The sequence below is a fragment of the Ambystoma mexicanum genome, chromosome 7p (genome assembly GCF_040938575.1).
Source record: "Ambystoma mexicanum isolate Mex_15411 chromosome 7p, UKY_AmexF1_1, whole genome shotgun sequence".
NCBI classification, from domain to species: domain Eukaryota; kingdom Metazoa; phylum Chordata; class Amphibia; order Caudata; family Ambystomatidae; genus Ambystoma; species Ambystoma mexicanum.
The window spans coordinates 292,408,153-292,433,201 of NC_090939.1; the positions used below are offsets into that span (position 1 = coordinate 292,408,153).

Here is a 25,049-nt window from a genome sequence, read left to right on the forward strand (position 1 = left end):
CTCCCTGGCTAAATTCCTGGCTGACACTGACTTTGCACTAGTTGCCTGGCCACCCTCTAATCTCGGACCCAGGTCCTCTCCCCGCCAGTCGCACTCCTGCACTGCCCTGCTGGCAACCCCGCACTTGGAGACTGTTTCTGTATCCCAACAGTCCCACTACCAGCACTCGACACCTCTTGTCTGCACTTACCCTTGCACTTGCCACCTGCTAGCCGTACTTTACCTATTATTATTATTTTTCTTCCCATGTGCTGCACTGTCCTCTCCCCTTCCCACCCTGTACTTCTCCCCCCTCCCCTTCCCATGCACTTGCACGATCTGAATGACACGTGGCCTAGTAGGATCGTTGTCTGTCTTCCCTCTGTTTCCCTCCCTTGCCTCATCGCGCCTTGAAACACCTGTGTATAGGCACGTTATAAATGCCATATCATATCATATCATTTTGCAGAATCACCCATGAGGTTTCCTTGAGAAACTATAGACTGCAAAAAACAGACTCAACCCCCTTCTTGAATTAACCAACTCTCCTCTAAGATCTCTTACCACCTTATCCTATACACACACAGAACCCCCTCCACAGACAGCTGCCACAGATCTGACCATTAGCACCTCAAGACTAACCAAGCTGTGGCTAAGTGCTCCTCTAGAGTCCTATCACACTTAATTTAGAGGAGAGCCTGGCTTTGGGGTGCGTAGGAGGTGATGATTGCTACCGGACAGGGTTTGAAAAGGGAATATTATGTGTCATTATAGCATGGAAACAAGGTAGGGCTAAGCCCAGTTCTCAGATTTAGGGTAATACAGGCCATTTGAAATTGAATTTAATTTCTGACCAGCAGCCTGAGGAAGGAACAGCCGACCTTGGAGATGTGGTCTCTTTTGTAGAGGCCAGAGATTAAGCAGAATGCAGCATTGTGTTTTCTCTCTGCTGATTAGATAATAAGGGAGCCCATCATCAGGGCTGGTCATGGACCAGATTGCACCCCAGGTGGGATGCATCCTCAGCGCCTCCATTTTGTCTCTAGCAAATCACCCTGACTCTCTTAGGAGTCACTCGTAAACCATTACCATACACACAGAAAAGAGATGACTGGCTCATAAACATGGGTAATTGATTGGGGCAGCTTCTATTACAACATTTTGACATGTTTGTGTGATTCCATACAGGGATCAGTCATATGCAAATCAGTCTTCGCCCTGCAACCAAAATTATCAGAGCACCATGAGCTAGGCCAAGTCCCCTTTAATTTGAATTGGAAGAAATCACAGACATGTTTCTGCCATTTTAGGCCTCATTTGTGTGATGCAACTTGGTTCCCAAGTTAAGACAAGCCAGGGGCCTATTTATGGACAGACATATACCCCACAACTCTCCCTTAAAGAGCCGTACCATAGACACCAAAATACCAAAAATGGATTCATACAAATATGTAAAATAGTTATATCTACTAGAAACCTCTGAGGTGACTACCATTCCATTTCGTTTTAGCTTGTATGTGCCATCACAAAGGGTGATCATCCATGTGCAAATTGGTCTTGTTCCATCATCCACATCCAATAGGAGCTGTCACTGTACACACTGCTGGGCCATGCCCTGATTAGAACCTGGATGTGATTTAGTAGTTTGGGAAGGAGTTCCCTTTTTTGGGGGGTGGGGAAAAGAGTGATATCCATAGGTTTTTCCTTGTTTGATGGTACAGGAGGCTGAAGACTATTAAATCAAAGGCTCTCTAGAACAACTACCATTGGTTATGATTAATTACAGAGTTTTCAACCCATCACTTTGTAGTGTTGCGAACCTCAGGGCACCCTCACATTATGCCTTGCATGCCTTTATATTGTCCCAGTTATTCCTTTCTGTAACCTTCAACGCACTGTCATAACCCTCATTTAACGTTTAGTGCAGTGCACCTTTATATAGCTTGAATCCACACTTTACCTCTTGAGACACCCTCATATAGCCACTGGAAGACCCTCATGTGGCCTTTAACATGCCTCCACTCCCCTCCCCAAGCAGATTCTCATTTGCACTCCAGCAGAATACGTCCTCACCTACACAAGTTCATTAATTTTAATGGCCTAGGTGAGCACTTGGAAACCTTCAATCTTGGAGCTACATGATCAAACGCCAACAGTCGTGATTTCTGCCACCAGAAGTGTCCCTAGTCCTCTGACCTTTCCTGCCCAAGGCCTGGTTTGGCTGACACACAACTAAAGTCACCTCAGCGTTTATTACCCAAGCTCATACAGCTGCCATTACATCCTTTATGTTACTGCAGTGTGTACATCTTTTTGATGGCACAGTTGTAAAAGTACATGTAAAGTGCACAGATGAACTGTGTTGTTGTTTTTTTTTTTTAAAGAGTGAGAATGAGGAACCAGATGTAGGCAATGTTCTACCCCCATCAGTTCTATGTGAACAAGCTACAGACATAGAGGCCTCATGCAACCATTTTTCCTGCTACCTACACCTTGTGATAATGATAAGCACACACATTCACCTGTCACATGCTATTATATTAAATCTAAACGTTTTTACCACAAAGAAGTGCTGGCTTTAGTTCCCATCTAAATGCCTGAGGAAGGGACTTTGATGTCTATGAACACCCACCTTCAAAATTATAAGAATATTCATTGGTACCTGACGAGGAACAATCAGATTGCTTTACCCGACTAGGAATCCTTCTCCCCACGTTCCTTTTCTTTGTGCCCCCGGTGGAGGGTGTGACAGCCCCTCAGCCAATGAAGAGGCTCGAAATGGGGTAATCCCCCTCCGAGCCACCACACGTCTGGAGGCTGCCATCCTCCCCTGCTGGGGATTCAGGTAAGTGTTTTTTTCATCTACACCTCCCCTCTTCCCCCATCCAAACAAACCCTCCCGGCCCTCCCAACCCCACTTACCTTCTTTTTGGTCTGTTTTCGGGAGCGAATGCGCTGGGAACACTTCTGTCCTCAGCGTGTCCGCTCCTGATCTGCGACAGGCCATCATGGGAAGGAAGAAGGGACTGTAGTCCCTTCTGTCCTTTCCATGGTGGCCATTTTTTTTGGTTTACATTTTTACTATTTTTTGAATGGCTGCCATGGAAAGGGAGAAGGGACTACAGTCCCTTCTTCCTTTCCATGATGGCCTGTCGCAGATCAGGAGCGGACGCGCTGGGGACAGAAGTATACATGTAGTCCCTTCTCCCTTTCAATGGTGGCCATTTTCTTTGTTTACTTTTTTACATAGATTTTAAATGGCCGCCATTTTTTGTAACTTTCTTTTTCTGTTCCGAAACTCTGCAGCATTTCGGACACAGAGAAACAATGCTTTTAGCACCCTGGTCTGGCTAGCTGGGGTACTAATAGCAATAAGCCCCTTTGCCCCGGGGGCATTACTGAGTCCGGTAAAGCCCCGGGGCCTTTGTAAAGGCCCTCGCTTCTCTCGTGCCTGTAACTATGGGCCCCAGGGCTTACCAGACTCAGTAATGCCCCCGCAGCTCGGGGCTTATTGCTTAAATAAATCATCTTTGCAATATATCAAATGATCCTTTGAAATACAAATTGAGCTTCACTCTGTGCAGTGAGAGAAGCATCCATATGCCACAAAGTTCTGAAATGTGAGGGATTAGTACCATACTGTGAGCTTCCCCAGAGGAGGTATGCCCGTGCAAGGCTGGTGGTGGTGGGGTCCCAATTTAGTGGTGTTTCCTGGCTTTCCCAGATATGGCACAGTGTTTTAAAATATCTCTAGCTAAGAGCGCTACCTGCAGCTGGAATCATAGGGCTTGTGGGAGCAGGGGGGGCTTGTAGTACATTTCCTGTCCATGTCTCTTGTGGAGGATTAGGGGGACTGTGTCTCTCCCTCTCTCATCCTAGAGCAGGAACCTGTGGCTGAATAAAATGGCACTAAGAACTAATGGATCTGGTGTCTGCCGTTGCCTAAGAGGGCTTAAACATAGTGCAATCGGGAGAGGCGCGAGAAGCGGGAGAACGGAGACCAGAGACCAGAATGGGAGACAACAAGACCGGAATAGAGGACTGAGGAGTAATAGTATGGAGTTAAGAGCAGCAGAAAACTAAGGAGAGAGTTAGACACCTGATCAGTGTTTAAAAATCAGAGAGTGAATAGAGAGTTTGGAACTGGTGATTAGGGGACCTTCACACAAGCATTCACCATTCACTTACCTTACCACATTCATAAGGCCAGAGGTAGAGAATAGTAGACAGAGAACACAGCAAGTGGATTTCGCGAGCCTGACAGTCCTTGCTTTGTCATGGACATACTGTTTCTTACAGTGGAGCTGCTTAAATAAACTTCTGCTCCCCAGAGATCACAGCCAGCCAACCAACTGGCCTTGAGGCATCAGCTAAAACCAACCTCTTCTCTCCCAGCTTGTTCTTCAGAGTAAGTGGCATACCTTCCTATGTTCTGCACAGCGCATGCATTAAATTTAGCGCACGTGCGGCGTGGCACCCCGGAACAAAACAATGTTGCTTTTAGCTCACTTTATTTGAGTTGCAGCTCATTGGGCCAGGCAGAGCCCCTTGCAAAGCAAAGCTGCCTGCACTCAGCCAGCCAGCCTTAATCACTTGCTGTCCGAGATGTACTTACCTCTGCACCCTGTTGTTGTGGCACCCCTTTAAGATGGAGTCTCAGGCAGCCGCTTGGTCTGCCTGGTGCAAAGACTGGCTGTGCCCATCATAAAGGGTGTTGGCATCGACCCGTAGGAGGCTTATGGCTGCTATTATGGCTAGTACCCTACGTTTGGCAGGAAAGAGGGAGCTCACGTTTCTCAGTTTCCAGATTTCTTAAAAACAGCTGCTCACCACAGCATTTATCCGAGCGCTTAGTGGAATTTCCTTGACAAAGTAAAATCATAGCTTTTAATGTGCGTTTGGCGCATGGGGAGTTACTGCTCGAGTCACTCCCCCATGCTCCCTGAGGTGTGATCAACCTGCAGACAGCAACTCTCTGTTTAAGGCCAAAGAGGATGATCTCTGTTCCTGCAGCTAATCATGTGTGGCAGAGAACATGTGTTGGATCGTAGTAAACATGCCCTTTAAGTCTGTGATGTTTGCATATGTGGGGTGCAGTGCATAGCTTTGAGAAGGAGGATGTGAAATAGGGGTACCGGATAGATGTTAAAAAAGGCAAGTGGGGGAACTCCGAAGCACCCCACAGGAAAGGTGAGCTTTGTTCAAGAGAAAACGCCTTAATTTGACAACTGTAAGTGGCCAGATTGGAGCGAGTGAAACCACAATAGTGTGTGAGGGGAAACATGTGGGGCAATGGTAAACAATTGGAGGAGGATCAAGTGATCAACAGTATGAAAAGCTGCCAATAATTATAGCAAGAGCACACCTGCATCCTGGTCCACCATCCTTAACTCATCGTCCCAGAAACTGAGCAAAGTGATTCCTGACCCATGCCCAGAAGCGAAGCCCGACGGAAATGGAGACCATCAAGTCTGATGATCTGAGCAGCTCTGCAGCTGGCTAGCAATGGAGATCTCCAAACTGAAATGGTTTAAATGGGCTTTTTTGAGGAGGCAGGGAGAGCAGATTCCTTCTTTTAGAGATGGGGACAACAGTCTTGTTAAAACTTAGATTGATACTTCTTGAATTGATGGGTTAAAAGAGTGAAAGATAGTTCTTTGAAAACCAGACTGGGGCTGCTTTGGGGAGGACATCCATGAGTTTAAGCCTATATGAGTGATTGGTGAGTGTACCTTTTCATGAGTGGGGGAGGGGGACGGGGTAGTGAAGGTTCATTTGTTGTGACTTGGCATTAAGCAGTCATGTCCATTCCTGGCCTTATGTTATTAATCTTCTGATTGAAGATGGACCCCACATCTTGACAGACACAGGCAGAAGAAATGCAATCAATGAATAATTTGGGGCCAGTAATGGAGGAGACCAGTTGAAAGAGCAATCTCTTTACTTAATTGCTGTTTCAATCCTTCTTGCCCAGAACTTAGTTTTGGCGGGGCAGCAGCGGATCTGCCATTTGGATTCTTCCTTTTATCGACTTGATTCCAGGGTTTTTTGCATGATGGTTCGTACATTATTGGTTGGAAAATACAGCTTTGATCCTTTCATGATAGCCGAGGTTTGACCACCGGGCTTTACATAATAGGGGTGGCAGGAACATGGAGAAGACCAGATAGAGGGGAAATAATGTGTGATTGCAATATTTGGATAGGCGATCTAGATGCCCACTAGCCTACCTCCTTTGACATGCTGAGGTCCAGTAAGTTGTTGAGTGAGACTCAGCGCTGCGATGGAGGCTTTACAATAGCAGCTCTGGTATCTGCTGAGGAATCAATCCAAAGACTGACAGCACCCAGAATGGTCAGCAAAGAAAAACGAACTACCATAGTGGTTGTGGCCATCCATGCATTCCTGAATATGCCTCTGGGGGTTCTATTGTGCAGAAGACAAGCAGTGTTCGATTTGGTAGAAAGGGGGAAGATCGAAGAGGACGGCCTCTCTCATGCCTCTTAGCCTATTGAGGATCTACTAGTTTAATGTTTTCTTTAAATATAGCATTTGTTCTGCCTCGCCTCCCAATTGGAAGGTGAACAGGAATGATATAGCAATAAAAATGCGAGAACCACTCTACTGATGATGAACACAGCTTAAATAACCTGATCCAAGTTGCTTATCACATGAGAATTATCCTATTTGCATATCAGTCCTGTCCTTACCACAAGAACAGTGCAGCACTGAAATGCTAGGCAATCTTCCTCCAGACAAGCATCGAAACGGCAATGCCAGGCACATGTTTCTGCCTTGTTGGGCATCCTCAGTGAGGTAAATATGTGTCTCTGTCAAGGCACAGAGAGCAAGGAATCCATGTCTGACCTTTCCTAACTTGGGGTGTAACCCGCAAGTCTTTAAAATAAAACGCAAATGTGAGGTGAGATCCCACTGCGGAGGATGAAAACCACCTAAATGGCCTGTTATTTGGGCATGTGCCCACTCAGCAGGGTCATTTAAATATCCTCCTGGTTCCACCCACAAGTACAGTCCAGCACCAAAATGCGCGGCAATTATCCTCTGAACAAGAGTAGCAACAGTATACCCAGCCTTGTGTTTCTGCCTTGTTGGGCATCATCAGAGATGTGAAATTGTGTCTCTCTAGCCCAGAGAGCAAACATTTGGCAAATATGAACGATGCAGTACTCTGTGGGTACTCACCGGTGCCTGGCTATGAAGGACGCGGGGTGGACCAGTGTTTCAGTAAGCTATATGAAATCAGTTTCTGAGTCCTCCAAGCAGTCTTGTCTTTCAGTAGTGAGTTTAATCCTAATGCATGCTCAGCAGGGAGCATGAGATGGCTTTGGCTGAAGTAGATGCTGGTGGTTCAAAGGTGATGTGGAAGGAAGCAGTTGGTGGAGAGTATTTTGCAAAATGTCAAGGTGCTGCAGGATGTAGAAGGAGGACACTAATATGGAGTATTTCCCGTGCAGTGAACTAAGTGGGACCGACAGTGAACTGAGTGGGACAGAGGGCATTTTACATAGGCAGGGAAGTAAGACTACTCTAGAGTCATGGTCTAGGTAGGTAAAGGGTGAGGGCAGGAATGGTAGCATCCTTCATCCAACAGCAATTATCCTTGGCTGCCTTAATGTGTTGCACTGCAGATGCTGTGGACCTGGCACTCCATTGAAATAGATTGGGAGGAGACATTACTCGCAATACATTACTGATTGTGTGCTGATATCATTTTTTTTAATACACTCGGCCACAAAGTACTTTTTGTCATCACACAGGTTTAGAAATACAAATTACCAGTAAAATAAGCGTACAAAGCCATAGAACTTAATGAAAGCCACAGGAATGACTAGGATCCATGAACTAAAGTGTAGACTGCAGACTAGCTTTCAATTTGGGACTATCACGTATTCGCACTTAAATTGGTTTGCGCTTCAGTGTCTGCCTGCTTCTCTTAGTGTTCCGTCCATCAGATGTAAAATTGGGTGGCAGGCCGTTACCCACAGGGCAGGCCCGCCACCTCGGGGCATATCACCTCAGTCAGTGATAGTCACTGATAGTGACACTGCAGAGATGGTGAGGTTTAACCCACTTGATAGGTAGATCATCTGTGGCTTATAACTTCAACATGCTGTTTGACAAAACTGTGAAAAAAGTTCCCAGGACTAAATCGAGGCAAATGTGAATTTATTGGCAGTTCCATTCATTGAGGAAATGTTATTGGATAGTACCAAAAGTTTCATTTCCCTTGCAAGCTCTCATAGGGATGTCCTGCTCTCATCCAGAGCAAAAACTGTGGAATGGACTTAAAAAACCTACGCCATTAGCTGGCATCTGATCCCACTAAAAAGCTTTTCTTTTAAAATCAATTTAGTGATTTTAATTAAAAAAATATGAAAAATGGCTAAACAGTTGGAACATTGAGATTTGAAGCTCACAGACCAGTACTTGGAATGACATTCCAATATAGCAGTACCTGATTGGTGTATTCAAGCCAACAGATCTTTCTGTAGAGCCAGAGAGCCATAAAAAACAAAATGTGTTAGATTAATTGAGAGAGAGAACAGTTGTGATTGATTTCAGGGAGAGAGAACATATTTGTGTCTGCACCCAGACTTGGGGCCTAAATGAAAACTTAAAGGTGGCATATTGGAGCCTCTGTTGGCATACTGTAAATCCCAAGCTGTGGAATCGGACGAAAGAAAGAAAAAGAGGATTTGGCAAGCAGCACCACAGGCTCTACTCTAGATCTGTGTGTACAGGAGGGCGGAGCGACCTCTGACGGGCCCATGGGATCAGAGCTCACCCTCGAGTACTTTAAGATGAGATAGCCGCACCTTGAGGTGCATGGGGTGTGGGATTCTCTTACTCCAACACCAATCAATAAGGACAACTCAATGGTTTGGCAAAGGGAAGTCCGTTTAATGAAAAGTACAAAAAATGGGGAAACATTAGGAAATCATCAGTGATGCGATCGTCCGTCTCGCTTCAACTCCCAACTTCTTCATTCAGACAGCAAAAGTTATTGTAAATTCTCGTCATCATTGATGTGTAACACTCAAACGTTTGTCGTGCAATTCTATTGGTTAAACAGAAAACTTAATTATAGGTGCAATATCTGTGTATGGTAACAGTGTGAGGATTGGATAACTCTTATCGGGTGGGCGTCGAAGCCCATCCCTCTACATCACTTGTGCTAGATGTCACAAAAGGTACGACGTCTCATTGGTTCTACTAGTTATAGGACCCTAGATTACTTGGTCCATTGTGATTGGGTGGGTTACACCCCTAGACATAAATCTCCACTTTAATTAGCAGCATGCAGAATCTTCACCCAGATGCAGCGTGCTCCAAGATTCACCCTGCCTCCCTTCCATCAATCAGTACTTTAGGGCTACGTGTCAATTAGTTGGTTTTGGATGACATCAGACGTTGGTACCTCTTTGCGCTTGGCTGGTCACGTGTCAGTACACCGTGAATCTGCTTCATTTTCCTCTATTTGCGTATTTGATCCTTCTTTTAGCCTTGCCACCTGCCTGGGCCTCCTTATCTCGACCTTCTCTGGCAGGCTGCTATGCTCTTAAGTTTCGATTCTTCGAAGTTGCCGCTCTCCTCCCTTCCTTGGGTGACCTTGAATTCCCAGGCATGAGCTGCTTCCTGCTAAGTTTCGATTCCGCTCTTTCGTCTGGCTTTGTGCTGGTATATGAATCCTGGCTTGTTTGACCCCTACCATTCTGCGCTTAATTCTGCTTTTGTATAAAGTGGCTTTGCACTTATATAATGTGCTTTATTTGAGGTAGATATATAGTTGGCGCTTGGCGCTCCATTCTTCTACTAAGCATAGCAAGCAGTACTGTTTCCTTAGCTTCTTGCGTTCCAAGCCTATTTACAGGTGTTAGCCGTTGCATCTTTCCATCCTACTTATGGTTGCGTGTCCTTATATTTTAACATTGTCTCTTCTTTTAAGTCCTTTACATCTTTATTCATCTCAGCGTGTCATCCCTTGGTTGTTGTTTCGTTCATCTGTAATTCTGTCTGGGTCATTGTGTCATCATCATTCGCCTTCAATAAGGGCCCTTTGGGTCTCTTCAGGGACAGTTTGTAAGTAGTCTTCATTTTGTGTCAGCTGCCGGTATGGTTGTCTCAGTGGGTACAGTGCTGCACATGGTTATCTGGTTATTGGCACTTCAACAGGTATTGCTCCTCTGATGGGACTGGGCAGAGCCCCAGTGTTGCTCTCTGTTGGTTTATTTGCTCCTCATACATCACATATCTCGGCGAGTATGTTCCTGGTATTTCAAAATGGGTGGCTGGAGTGCAGGCCATATCTGGGACCTCTTCTACATGTGACATAATTGTCATCTGTGGATAAAGTTATTTATTATTAATCACGGAAGAACATCCAGAGGATTCAATTTGAAAATAGGTATCAAAGGATTTTATTAAACCTGATACAATTGTAAGTATATGAGCTAAATCATGATTTAATGCACACTTATGGTACAATTTACATAGCAGGAAGAAAACATTTAAGAACACATCTATATAAAAAATGTCATACTATTCAATCGTTCACACATTCATCCACAAGCATCGTCAACCATCAATCCACTCATACAAAACAACAATGGGTGTAGAGTATAAAATCTATAAAACAATCCTGACATATAATTCATCAATTGGATTATTAATAGAGAAAATGTAAAATCAATATGCTTGGCCACAATAGATCATAAAGCTGGCCAAAAGTGAGATGGGTCCCAAGAATCTTCAACCACGACCTCATCACAAGCTTTTCCTCTACCGGTTTCGACGTAATACTTTATTATAAAGACGTCTTCTTCACGAGGTACATTCTACAAGGAAGGCGGGAAACATAAACTCATGAATCCCTTTGACTATGATAACAACATGATACAATGTATTAAAAACCAAATATACAATAATGATATCATTAAAAACAATGTGTGAACATAAACAACGACCTGCTGCCAGCCAGAATTCTCATCTCTTAGGGTAGACCTAAGATGGTTGCACTTTTTCTGTCGTAGGTGTGCGACAGAAAAAGTGCAACCATCAAAAATGGATGTCCTCAAGTGTAGTGGAATCAGGTCCTGAGCAGAACCAACACCAACAATTTTGAATAACCCAATCATGGGGCCCTCTTAGATTAAAAATGGAAAGGAATGGGCTAACGGGCATGTTCAACCCACTGGCAGTATAAATGGAGAGACTGCTCGAAATATGGAGGCCACATAGCCACTAGACATTCAAGAAAGACTGCAGAAAGTCCCTTCCTATATGAACACGCTAGCTCAACTGTCCCACAACTGACTAAATAATGTCATAACTAATCTTTACATGGAAAAAGGGAAGAGGAGACAATCCATTCTTCCTTTTTATAGTGAAATGGATCGACTGTTTTACTCCACTTAACAGCGTGCGGATACTAGATCCTGCACGGGAGGTTTCTAAGCTCCCGGTCATGCTTCGCCCTGTAAAATATAGACATGAGCGAGTAGAAATGTAAACTATAGACATGAGCGGGTAAAAATGTAAACTATACCCCTCCTTAATACAGAAAAGGTATAAGAAAGCACATCATTGAATCTTACCTAATGTGTTCAGTTAAAGGCAGCCCTCACTGGATGAGTGTGCCGGCGTTTAGTAAACTTGTCAAGCTGGGTCACCTGGGTGTAATGCGTCCCTGAATGACAAAACAACCAATTACTGAACTGTATATGTATCTTATAAATGCTGCTTGTAGTCACGATGATTCAGCCATACACAGTCCCCATTATCCATACGGAAGACCGGAGGTTGAATAGCTGAAACCCAGGTGAGTCTGGTGTAAGAGGTGCAGACTATGCACCATGGAGGCAAAGAATAGTCAGCCTCACCTATCTAATGACCAAACCGCCCGTGTCCCCTAACTATCACACATGTAATTGCCTGCATTGTTCTCTAAGAGCTAAGTTCACTCACCTTCAGCAATTGAAAAGTGTTGCTCTACTCCAAATCCCGTACTAGGAGCCGTAAGACGACTCGGCTCCGGAGAACACCAACGCTGAACAGCACTGTGTTACTCTCGCCAGGGATTGCTATCGCGTCCTTTCGGTCACGTGATCATTAATTGTATCACATGACCTTCCGTTAGGACCTGCTGTCATAGTAACGTGGTGTGATGTTTACGATATTATTCCATGGGGATTAAAGGCTCGTATTAATTAATCCGAGTACAAAGTTTGACTACATCCAAGGGATCCTGAGTAATATGATGTATTTAGGGAAGCTTCTTTCCGAAACTGAATTTAAACATGGCAAAAATCCATTGGCCCATCGGCATACTGCCATAATTTCCGGCGAGATAATACAACTGGACATTTTTTGAATATGAGGACTCGTGTTATTTTAGCTAAATAATTATTAAATAATTATATTAGGGTCCAGTGACAATTAACCAACACCCAAATATCTATATAATTCCATCATCATGCAACCGTTTTAGCGGCTGCCGATAAAGACCAGGATCTGTGGGCAGACCTGGATCTTACATTATGTCAGGCGCTCTGGGTGTGTTCATTGTGCCTAGGGCACAGCGATCCAATGGGCTTGGCCTCATGCCATGCGCAGTGGGCACATTCAGCACATGAATACAACCCAGAAGGTGGGGAGACTAAGCTTCCAGACTGGCTATGCATCATGAAATATTCAAAGGGAAACAAGAGAGCATAGCTGAAGGTAGAAGGCTGGGTAGACAATGGCAACATTATGTAAACGGCTTCATTACACAAACTATACAACCTTGTATAATGTAAACACTCTGAGCGTGAATACTGCACTGTTATGGGTGATAAAGCAAAGAATATTGGGGCAAATCTTTGGGTGCGTTGCAATCAATCAAACCTTTGAACTTTTTTAGGGATTTAGCCAACAAAGCTTGCACAAACACCCAAGCAAGGGCCCAAGAAGGAAGGCCGAATTCCTTCCCAAGTAGAGTCCTAAAACATGCTACAATGCAATACCTGTGCCTGGCAAATCCCATAGGGTAGTATGGCTGGTTAGAGTTGTTCTACACTCATTGCAAGAACTTTAAAGACATGTATTTCAATTTTTATAAAGAGTGGGTCCACGCTTGCTGAAAACAGGAACAAAGTAGGCAATAGGTAAATCGCCTTCTGTTGTGCAGACCGAAAAGTTCGACAATGAAATTTCCAGATTTGGTCTTGACAGATATAGGTATGTTTTTCATACACCAGTGTATGATTTGAGAGTACTTCCTTTCTGGAAATTCCAGTTGACTAATAACAAATAACTTCTATAAGAGACATTTCAGGCGTGGCTTATTGTCCGTGGAACTATATATCCGGAGGATAGCTCAGCGGCAATGTGCTCGTCTGGGAAGCAAGAGGACACAGAGCAACACAGGCTCGATCCCCGGGTCCGCGCTTAGAGACCTGTGGGCATTAAGCGTATTATAAATAACTTATCCTATCATATCATACATGTCCTTTATTTAAAAAAAAGAAGTGACATTTGATGGGTCTTTTCAACAATATCAGTTAAAGCAAATGGCCACATTAGAAAACAGTAACTGGTTTCAAGAGATGCAATAAAATGATCTCAATGGCACTTCAATAGAAACTCAATAACCCACATGCCATCAGCTGGATTCCGGGGAAACCATGTATAACTAGTCACATGGAATTAACACTAGTATGGGTGCACGAAATCCCAAGAATCTGCTCAGGGAAAAAAATTGCAGAGAGTCATGTGAAACACACCTATTTTCCCGAATTGTGCCACGCCCATAAATTGCACTTTTCAGGATGAATTATTTGGAATTTCGCAATTCTGTGGCTGTGAATCACAGAATTGTAAAAAAAATCCTTCAAAATATGGGCACTTTTGTTTTGCCAATCAGAATCCTTTTTTCCACGAAAGAGCAAAAGTTAAATGTAAGTCATAATTCACCAACTGAGCTTCAACTGGGAAGATTTTGACCACTCCCAATGATTACTGGCCAGGCTATGCCTTTTCACTTTGAGAACTAGAAAAGCTGATGTGTTAAAAAGAAGCCCAATTGTGAGGGGAATGTGGAGCTGAACAGTCTTAGTAAAGTTGTGAACACTGAAAAAAATGAATTTTTACTTTAACATCAAAAAAGGTAATTTGCCAAAGAGGTTCCATCAGCAGAAGCATCAGAGATGTATTATTTGTGTATAGGACATGTTTCATCGATGGCTACTGTTTTGCCTTTCGTAGGGAGAAGCATATTAACAACTCAGGATAAGATATTTCTATACCTTGTTTAGTTATGAGTCTCAGAAGAAAGTTGACAAACTAACCAGCAAGAGTGTCTTGCAACAACTACATGTTAAAAAAAATTGGCAACGATTAATTTGCTCTTGTAATAATTCAACACCAGTCTCTTTCTTTTAATAAACTATTTAGATCTCTGTTCATTATACCATTTCTTCCAGGTCACAATTTTAATTTAAAGGGAGCAATTGGTATAGCCCAGACAAAGAGCTATGTAGCACTCTTACACTCACTAAACCTTTTTATCTTAGCTTCTTAATGTTACCATCTGATGAAGAAGGTCTAAGGGGCTTTCAGAAGCTAATGCATTTCCGATTGCAGCAACATTTTCTCAACCCAATAAAAGGCATCAGAAATGGGAAATGTCATTATGGTTTTTTATATAAAAATGAACTAACACAGTGACAAACCTTTTCTGCGCATCTTAGGTCAAATTCTAAAAGTCTATTTGTACCTAGTTGAATCTTTGCAATGCCAATAAATGATTACCCTGAGCTGCTGAACCCTATTCAAATGCACGTCTTGAATTCACATCATTTAGAGTGCAGTGATAATGTGTGTGGGTGTAAGAAAAATCATTACCTTCATGTGAATGCAGATGTGTGCATTGGTGCATTCAGGTATTGCAAATTGCGATCCGGTAAGTAATGCTAAGGTGACTTACTCATAATCCTGCCACCACCGTGTCTACAAACTACAATTACTCTTGCTCAAATTAGTATATTTATGGTCAGAGATGCCAACACGTGTCAAAATGTCCTGTGTGTGGTCAAGCGTGCATTTCTGTATTCTTTAAAGTATATTTGGTCACAAATGTGTTTCTAATTTGTAATCAGTTTTAATGAGATCATTCATACTTCTTGTTTCCGATTTCATTTTGGCATGTCATCTTATGCATGTTTTTGTTTTGTTTTTATTTCTTCTGCATGCAAGGCCTTTTGTTTCTTTTATGGAATGCAATGTAAACCAACTCACCCGTCGAACTCCGTCTCTGGAACAACCCTGTCTACAGAGGTAGAATGTGGCAAATTACTCCGCGAAGAACGAGGGATTCGAACACAGCCCTCAATTCACACTGTCTAGTCAAAAAAGGTGTGTTCAGCAGAACGGTGTGGAGCCTAAACCACACAAAGGATTCTGGGAAGTAATGCCACATTAAGCATTGTTCCTGCCATGTGTTGCAATGAAACAGAGCCATGTTCACGTGTCTTAATTTGGATCATGCTTACTGTCCATCATGCTGTCATTGTTGTAAACCTTTTTCATGCTTGCATGTTTTGCTGACTACTAAACCATAAGAAAAAAACGAGGGATCCCTTTGGGTGATCATAATTGATAACAAAATATTGACAACTGGTGCAATTTCAGATTTGTGGAATACAAACAAAACAAAGTGACTAATAAGATTTTACTTTTTTTTAGCAAAGTACCCCAATATGTGTAAATATGAGTACACGTAGGTGCTATTTAAGGTACACATGAAATCATAGGACTTCCAAAGTTCCCAACACAGCTATTTCACGTCTAGTCTCAATAGGGTTGATATTGTGGGTGAAGTGGATTGGCAAAAGTGACGGTACCACTTTGTGTACAATCCCATGAGAATTTGCCAGGTAGAGTTGGGGTGCAGGACGGGCTTTTCATGCTTTACCTGATCCAACCTAGCAAATGCAATTGCATTACGACAAGCATTTATTTCAATACCGGCAGTCCTTGGGCGGATTCCTTTGAAACCTGCCTGAAATGACAATCCGCTAAAAGCAAAAGGCAGATACATTTGGAATCCATGTTAAGTGGGGATGTTCACACTTTTCCACCAGCGTAGCTTAACAGACAAGAGCAAAGGCAATTTCACCAATGTTTTACTCTCCACTTTTTCAGTACCTTGTGGAAAAGTTACACATTGAACGGAGGGGACATTTGCACGCAAGTGCAATCGGAAGTGGTCCCCTTCCTGCAATTTGCTCTTACATTGAAATTGATCACCAGTGTATTGTGTCATCCCACCCATTTCGTTCTTCTTAATAACTTGCAACCCCTAGCTTACAGTTTTGTATAGTTTACGTTCATGTATTTGCCATGTCATGTACACCCCATTGTTTCTGCAGCATTCACTCATTTCTACTACTGCCCACTTGTGCGTGCCAGGTGAGTTTTTCTGCACTAGGCAATGATGGTACCGATGCATCCGGACCTCGTGGGTATCTCACTGTTATATGATGTTTTCTTTTCTTGACATCTAGATGGATAATTCTGATAGTTCGTGGTATGACATAGGTTCTTCCATCACTTATCTTCGACTTAAACAAAAATCTTCTGGGATTGCCGACTGGGTTTCAAAAGTGTTGCATATTTTTTTTTAAACAGGGAAAGTCTTTAAAATTAACATATCTAGGCAGAAAAATATGTATAATTAGTTTAATGACAAAAGGGTAAATACCACTTGCATTTTCGGAAGGCAGCAGCATTTACAATGTATTTATTTTGGAATCTATTTAGAGTTGTTTTACCGCAGCTGAAATGTCTGTGACGTAAATGGCTGCATGAGAAACGTACGTTATACGTAAATGTTTGTACATTTCTTATGCGGACATCCGTTGTAAAACAACCCTAAATCCATACCAACACTAACCCCTGCCCACAGCCCCACCGCCGCCCACACCCCCAACATACCCCCACCCCCCTGCTTACCTTTCATCACAATGCTCTGTGTCCCTGCGACGCTGGTTCCCTTTCACTTCTGTGATCGGGAACTGGCACTGCAGGGTCCTTTCTTTTCTTTTTTCTTCTTCTTTTGAGCGGGTCAGCTGCAGGGGTGTTCCCATAACCCCCACTCACTATACTCTATAGTAAAGTGAGCGGGGTGTTGCGGGAGACACCCTGTAGCCTTTCTTTTCGGTCGGGTAATCTGTAGGAGTGTCCCCCGCAACCACTGCTCACTATACTGTATAGCATAGTGAGCAGGGTGTTGCATGCAGCCCCCACAGCCTTTGTTTTCTTTTTTTTACCTATGCCACCAAAAGACCTAATATACATGCCACAAAAAGTTTGAACTATTGGTAGTTCAAACCTTTTGTGGTATGTATATTAAGCCTTTTGGTGGCGTAGGTAAACTGGATTCCGTCATTTTGGCCGAATCCTTGGAATCCACCTGCTTTTTACAATATCATAAAAGAGTCCATAGGAATCCATTGGTTTCATACCAGCACTGAAATATCATGCAGGTATAAAATGCAAGTGTTGTTTCTAGGTGGCGTAGACACACTCAATTCTATATAACCTGTCAAGGACTTCAATCAGGCACGCACACAGGTTTCGCCTAGCATGTAGTGTGCAATGAAATTTTTATTTGTGTCCATAAATTCAATATACTGAATGATATACCACTCATATCACACCCTTCTCAAAATACCCCCCAAGGTCACACTGAACCAGGAAACAGGCTAGTTTGTAAAGGTAAATATTTATTGTATTTATTTAATATTCAAATCACACATAAGTTTAATATATCTATATATGGGACAGCAATCACCTAAAGGTGACAATACAATTCAGAAAATAAGCAAAGCAATTGAATTAACTGATAATGATGCAGAATAGAAAACACAGGTAAAAGAAGAGTTTTGGTTTGTGAACAGATAGCGTTTAGGTTAAGATTCCCCCTGCAAAGTTTTGTTTAAATACAAATGAGCAATCGTACACAGATGTAAATAATCAGCAGGTATTAAGGAATGAAAGACAATGTCTAGAGCTTAAACGCAATCTTCCCTCCCCAAACAAGAGAGCAAACTGTTTTTGGAAAGTGACACTTTTTAAACTGACAGGTGACAATTGCTTTGTTAAATAATGCAAAAGGGTACAAAAATGCTTAAATGGAGAAGAATTCTAACGAAAGCAACACTAAACAGGTCCTAACACACATGAGCTATAATATAAACAACAGTACACACTTTAGATCAGGATGGGATGGAAGAAGCACTTTGAAATGGGAAAAAGACACGTGTAAACTTTTAAAAACTGAAAATTCGCTGCAAACTTTTACTATGCGATATTGGAGAAAAACTGGTCAAATACACTGTTCCACGATGTGGGGGTAACTACGGGTCTTAGGTATCAGTGAGATTTGAAATTTCATTTCTATCTTTAAAAGAAGTTATAGAGGTTTTAGTGAGAGGCGTTTTTTCAAAAAAGGTGTGAAAATGGAACAGGAATTTGGTTTTAAAAATGACAGATAAGTTTTATTACACTATATTAATGACTATAAAAAAGAGCAGGCCACAAATGAATCTTCACAGCTACGTGGGCAGAGCAACCATTCACATGGTGGATACTCAATTTTGTTCTGGGATTTACTTTAGTTACTCAAAATCACTAAGGAGTTATGGTTTTGTAACACAGATGAGTAAAATCAGCGCAAGAAGGATTCTAACAGATATACTATGGGCCACTGTTCTTCCTGTTAACACTTACAGTCCGTTGTAATTAAATTAGACGTCAGCTATGGTCATTGGGTCGGATCAGGTCTACCGGCAGCAGGGCACTTCTGGAGGGATTGGATCAGCGGCGCGGTTCTGGTCAATTTTGGACTGCGCCTCAGACTGGATTTGGATGGGCCCTTCTGGTCACTGGACACAGCAGATTACAGGATGCAAGTTTCAGCGGGCAAGCCTTAATGGTAGCTCGCCAAGCTAAATCAGAATTATTCTTTTAAGTTTTGGATGTTTTGAAATTGGGTCTAGCAAGCAAGAGTTCAGCAATGCTAAAGTCTAGAGTCTGCAAGGAAATCTGGATCTTCAAAGAAGTCTGGAGTCAGCTACAAGATGAAGAGTTCTCGAACAAGGTGCTGCGCGGAAATCTGGAGGTGTTCAGGAAGCAGTGTGTCCTATGTGTTGTGAAGTTCCTATATTTATACTTTCAAATGACATCACCCAGTTTATGGTGTGGGCAGAATTTCAAAAACACACCCCCACAGCTGTGAGTGGCTGCAGGCACGTGCTTTGTTTTGGTTGGTAGTCAGAACAGAGCTGTCATCTTTAAGATGGGATTTAGGAAATCCCACATTGATTTTTACCAAACATAACTTTTGCACACATGTACATTTCTACAATTATGAAACCTAATAAAAACAGACACATCCATTTAATATTTGACTGTCTATATTCCCATTCAATTCCCATCTTTGTGTGAGCTGTCTTTCTCATTCTATGGATTTTTATCAATTTTAAACATAACAGTTTGGATGAATGATTTCTAATTCGGTACATCTCTGGGTGCGTATCATTGAATCATGTACATACAATCATAGGTTTGCAACATTAATGGTTCTGCTACAATGAGATTTTTTTATAACTTTGGTACCTTCAATTGTATAGGTTTCATCAATGTCTTCAAATCAAAAGCCTGAAATTAGGTTAATGTATACCAATTTTCAGATTTATCCTTCTTTCGGTTGCACAGCTAAAGAGTTTTAAACTTTAATCATAAATAGGGATTTAACATCAACGTTCTCCTTTGTAACCTCCCCTTCCCAAGCAGCAACTGTCACAGTCCTTTGATCAGGGAAGTGTGTCCCATTCCTGGAGAGAGAGGCTCCCCTGTAGAGATCAGTTGGGCAGCTTGCCATTGTTCTTGGCTCAGCCAGAGACGAATGTATGATGCGGTCTCATTGTGCTCCTTGTTGTCTTTATGCGGGAACCATTAGTCTTCCTGTTTTCAAGGGAGTGTCAAGCTGAGATGTCAACTTTCCCAGGACAGGCACTGTCAGATCAGAATTAAATAGTTGATTAGCTCCAGACTGGGTTCCTTTCAATTAAAGTCTTTTCATTTCACACATATAAAATATGAGCACAGTTTATAAGGGATTTGTACATTTAAAAGAATTAGCCCTTCACAAACATATTTTAAATAGGTGAATTTTGCAATTAATTCAAGAAAAAGAACACCTTGAAACTTGGTTTGACAGCTAATTTTCTGATGCAGCTGTTAGTCAGTGAGGCCTGGATTCCTGTGACTGCACTGGAGAATCTATGATTTCAGCACACTTTTCCTTTTAATAATTCACTTAGAAAAATGACTGAATTTAGCGCCAAAACAGCACTTTGAAGGTTGCCATTGATTAGGAAGCTGTATTTAAGAGCATTTTTCAGATTTTAGCCCACTTTTGTGGCCTTAATTCATGTAACAGGTAACAACACCCACTGGCATTCTCTCGCAGGGAGTTCTTGCTTTGACATCAACTTTGCCTGTCTGTGGCAGGGTGTGCAGCTCTTTTGTGGTTTATGAACCATGCAAAGTTTTGCAGATTTGGCGAACACAGGGGCTAGCGCCTCCATTTTTGGCAGATCCTTTCCCCCATTGGCAAAGGGATGTAGTGTGGCGCGTTGGCATTGGTTGAAATATCCCACCCCCCCGACTTTAGCGTGATGTCCAGTCGTGGGGGAGTCGGGAACATGGGATTTTTTTTTCTTCTGTCCATGTGAAGAAATCCGGTTGCTTCTCCCATCAGCAATTGATGCGACACGCAAAGGGATGTAGTGTGGCGCATTGGCATGGGTTGAAATATCCCACAAACTCCTTACCCTGCTCCATGTCCATAAAATGCCTTGGGCATAAATAAAGGCTTTCAAGCTAGCATAACATGTACATGCCCGGATTTAACACCTTTGTAAATGTGCATTGTTTCTTGCCCATTCTCAATTTTCAAAGTATTTTCCCACCTTTGCGTACGTTCCCTGGATACATCTAGTATGTATCCCAGGTCAAGTCTCTTTGTATGCTCAATCTTGCCTTGATGCACTTCATCCTAAATTTCGCACATCTAATTAGGAGTTCAAATGACAGTGTTGGAAAAGGCCTTGCTGGCATGGTGAAATAAAGAGAATGATGTATTTTGATGTTAGGTCTACAACTGTGCTGTCACAAGAGCCCACGCAGTGCTCACAGTGAATTAGTACCTTGTTGCCAACATAATTTTTCACTTAGATGTCTGACAATAAGGATCTGATTTACAAAGATGTCTTACAATGGCGCAATCCCATTGGGAAATGCTTTGTAAATCAGGCCCTAAGCCTTTGATGGGACAGTGTACGTGGAGCAGTCAAGATTACCTCCGAAGGGTTTAAATGTCAGTGCAGTGCTCGGCCATGTGGGTCTCTGGAGGTTGCTGTGGGATTCCCTGGGTCTTACTTAGTGATTGTTCTGGCACTTCTGTGCCGGCACTTCTGGGGCTAGTCGGACTTTGCCAGTGTTTAGTCTACCCTAGTTGAGCTATTCTTCAAGTTTGGTTGACTGGTAAGGACGAATAATTGCATTTGTGTTCTTTGTGTACTGCGACCTGTGAATTAATTTGGCCACTTACAGACTTGTTGCTGGTGCTCACACCTTGTTACCTTTCTTGTGAACGTGTAGAGAGATAAAGCACTCTTGTTTTCTTTGAACCTTTCTCTCCTTGTTGCTATGGTAGTCTTAGCGAACTACAATACCCAGCATTCACTGGGTCTTATGTACTGATTGCTCTGGTGCTTCTGTGCCAGCGCTTCTGGTGCTAGCCGATCTGTGCGGGCTGCACCAGATATGCCACGCCAGATGTGCCCCATATCTTTTTCGTGACACAGGTTTGAAGTAAGTCTTCACTACTTTCCTGTCTTTGTGTAATGACCATCTATTCCCCATGGGTCACCACCCAGAGCTTGACTTACTTCTTGCAGCCCAGAAATTGCAGTGTGAGCAAACTGTTCAGAATTACCTATTTCATTGTGTTTCTGTCGATACCCTAACTCCTAAAGTCTTACAGAATACCACAATAGAATTTAGGCTGGATGAGGGCGTTCCTTTTAGTTCGCGTTCATCTGTCCCTGAAGCCATCTTTGATCACCTAGCTGCTTCAAATTGGCCTACTCTTCTAGAATCTGCATATAGGGCCTTGATACCTACTAGATCTAAAGTCACTGTGCATTACAAACGGTCTAGACACATTGGGCTCAATGACCTCAGTTGATCCTTCGTTTGAGTGTCTTACAACTCTAACAACGCTGATTAACATTCTTGTTACTACTGATCTAATGAAGAGAAGGAATCCCACTTCATTTACAAATCTCCTGGATATGAAGATGCTCTCCTGAATACCCGCTTACTAAGCAGACATGCTATTTGTATTCACAAGTATATTTAGGATGAAGACTTGGGCATAATGTGCATCACTGAAACTTGGCTTATGCACTCAAGCGGTCCTATGATAATTTTGGCTACTCCTCTAGGTTACAGTTTCTTTTGGAAAAATCGACTTCATGGAAAGGGAGGTGGGGTCGCTATTCTTGCCAAGACCAACCTACATTTTTTGAATCCACCATTGAATGTGCTGGTTGTGAGATTATCCACCTTGCATTTCTACCCAGTGGAAACAGTTGCATAATTGATTTATCGGCCCCCTGAAAACATGCCTATATTCCACAAAGATCTGGCACTTTTACTAGATCCTTTAGACAAACCTAACTGCTTGACTACTCTGAGACCTTAACTGCTGGCTGGGAAACTCCGTGGATAAGGACGCTTTAGAACTGGAAAGACTTTTGGATAGTCTTGATTTTAATATCCTTAACACCAAGCCGACCAACCTAGGTGGAGATGCTCTGGACTGGATTGTTGCCAGAAATATTTCTATGAAGATTGCTTATACCAGGGCTTGCACCGGGTCTGACCATTCTTTACTGGAGTGGATTATTCAGCTCCCTAATAAACCTTTCAAAGTACACAATCCACCCAAAATAATTGATAGTGGAAATCTAAGAAGGATCAGCTCAGTGGAGTTGGAACTATGTCTTTAAACAATCATGGACAACAGCTCAGACTTGGAATTTCCTGAGACACTGGTGACCACCTACAGCACCCAATTAAACCGCCTTTCACACAAAGTGGCTCCCTTGAAATCAACGTCGGTCCGAAATAAAACATCTCAACAGTCCTGGTGTAGTCCAGCTCTGGCACCCCTTAAAAAAGAAAACTACAGGCAGAACGAGCTTGGGTTAAAACCCAAACAGTTGAGAACAAGGCACATTCGAACTCACTACTGAAAATCTATAAAAACCAACATTTACAAGGCAAAAATAAATTTTTACAACAACGAAATTGAGTTGGCAGGAAATAATGTTAAAAAGCTCTTTGCGATCTACCAATAACTTGAGAAACCTATGTCACAGACCCAGCTCTTTACTCCATCTAACAATGACTGCCATCAGGTACAATCTCCCTTTGCAAAAGAAAATAATTGCTTCCCGCAACAGAATTTCAAACTCCTTGACTAACAACACTCAATATGACACCCAGATATTGGTAAATAACAAAGACTTAAGTTTTTTCTTTAAACCAATAAATGAAGTAGAAACCCTGGCGTTTCTTAGCTCTATGCATCCCACTTCATGCCCTTGTGGGATTCTCCTTGCTAAATTCATCTTGCGTTACCTGGGGTTTTTACTCCTTTCTTGACACGTTTCATTAACGCCTCCTGTCACCACAGCTCCCTCCCTGACACCATCTAGCAGGTAGCTGTTACGCCCCTGCTAAAAAACCTGGGCTGGATCCAAGTGACCCCAACAACCTGCGCCCTATGACTAATACCCTCTTCCTGTTGAAAGATTTTGACAAGCTATCAACTTCCCAGCTTCAACAACATTTCGCTCTGGAATTTTCCATCCTAAGCAATCAGGCTTCCGAGCCAATCACAGAACTGAAACTGCCTTACTCCATCCCCAGAGACACATGCTTGAGGTTTTGAATCAAAGCGTGCCTGGGTTGCTGATTCTTTTAGATCTGTCAGCTGCCTTTGAGCTTCTTGACCACATGCTCCTATTGGACACTCTGGGCACTGTCGGGGGGAAATTCTGCCGGGGTCGGCCGGGCCGTCCGCAGACCTCCGGGTAGGGAGGCCCCAACTCCTCCCGTATATCCCAAAAGAGATAGAGTATGACACACACACAAGAAGCAAGGTGACTCTGCTGTTTATTAAACACAAACGGCAGGGATGGGTCAAGGATCATACGCGTCTGACCTGACACACACACAATCGTGGGGCTCGCAGGCCCTTTTTACTGTAGTATGACGCGCTACTTGCGTCACTTTAGAAAGTTAACAAAAAACCTATCGCCACTCTTAATTGGTTGCTCGAGTGGTAGGGTTAGTATAGCATACGTATAGAGAATAATATGAGTGGACGAGGGTTAGTCAGGTGATATATCTGGGTTGTCCCTACAATTAGATACATGAGAATTGTTACATGAAGACTCCTAATGATTGGTTAATGTTACTGGCGTCAGTGATAAGAGCCCCATGTTCTGATTGGTGCGCCCGTGAGCTTCCCAGCCTGGGACCATCGCTGTTCTCAGCTCTCGGTGTACCTGCAATTTGCAACAATGTTTCACTATGGGTACATGCAGACAATGTGAAGACTTATTCATGAGCTGGATGGCCGACTACTCCTACTGGCGCAGATGTCCATTGATCCTTTCAAGTGTATCTGCCTGTGTCTCGTAACGAGGGATCCAGACGCCTCTTTCCTCCTGGACTTGGCATCTCGTCAGGTTCGGCTTGGTCACGTGAGGTGGGACCGTGTTTGAGGCAGAATTCTGCACAATTAATATTGTTTTTCCACTATGTGCCTGATTTAATTGCAGGTGCGACTTTGATGTTGGTGCACGGCGTGCGAGGTTGCAACATCGTGCCCTTGATGGTCTGCTTTTGGAATGTGGGTTTGCAAC

General features: G+C 42.9%; 1 protein-coding gene across 4 annotated transcripts in view; it reads left to right on the top strand.

The window, feature by feature from the left end:
• The window catches only part of GRIK1 (glutamate ionotropic receptor kainate type subunit 1), a 1,552,596-nt gene that overhangs the window by 1,517,213 nt on the left and 10,334 nt on the right, over window positions 1-25,049 (top strand). For 2 of the 4 annotated variants that reach the window (XM_069636358.1, XM_069636360.1), the window contains one exon: window positions 15,235-15,393. The exons of the other annotated variants lie outside the window; for them this stretch is intronic. In XM_069636358.1, the coding sequence (XP_069492459.1) occupies window positions 15,235-15,384 (150 nt within the window). In that variant the 3' untranslated portion in view covers window positions 15,385-15,393. The remainder of the gene's footprint in view (window positions 1-15,234; window positions 15,394-25,049) is intronic. 4 annotated transcript variants of the gene reach the window in all.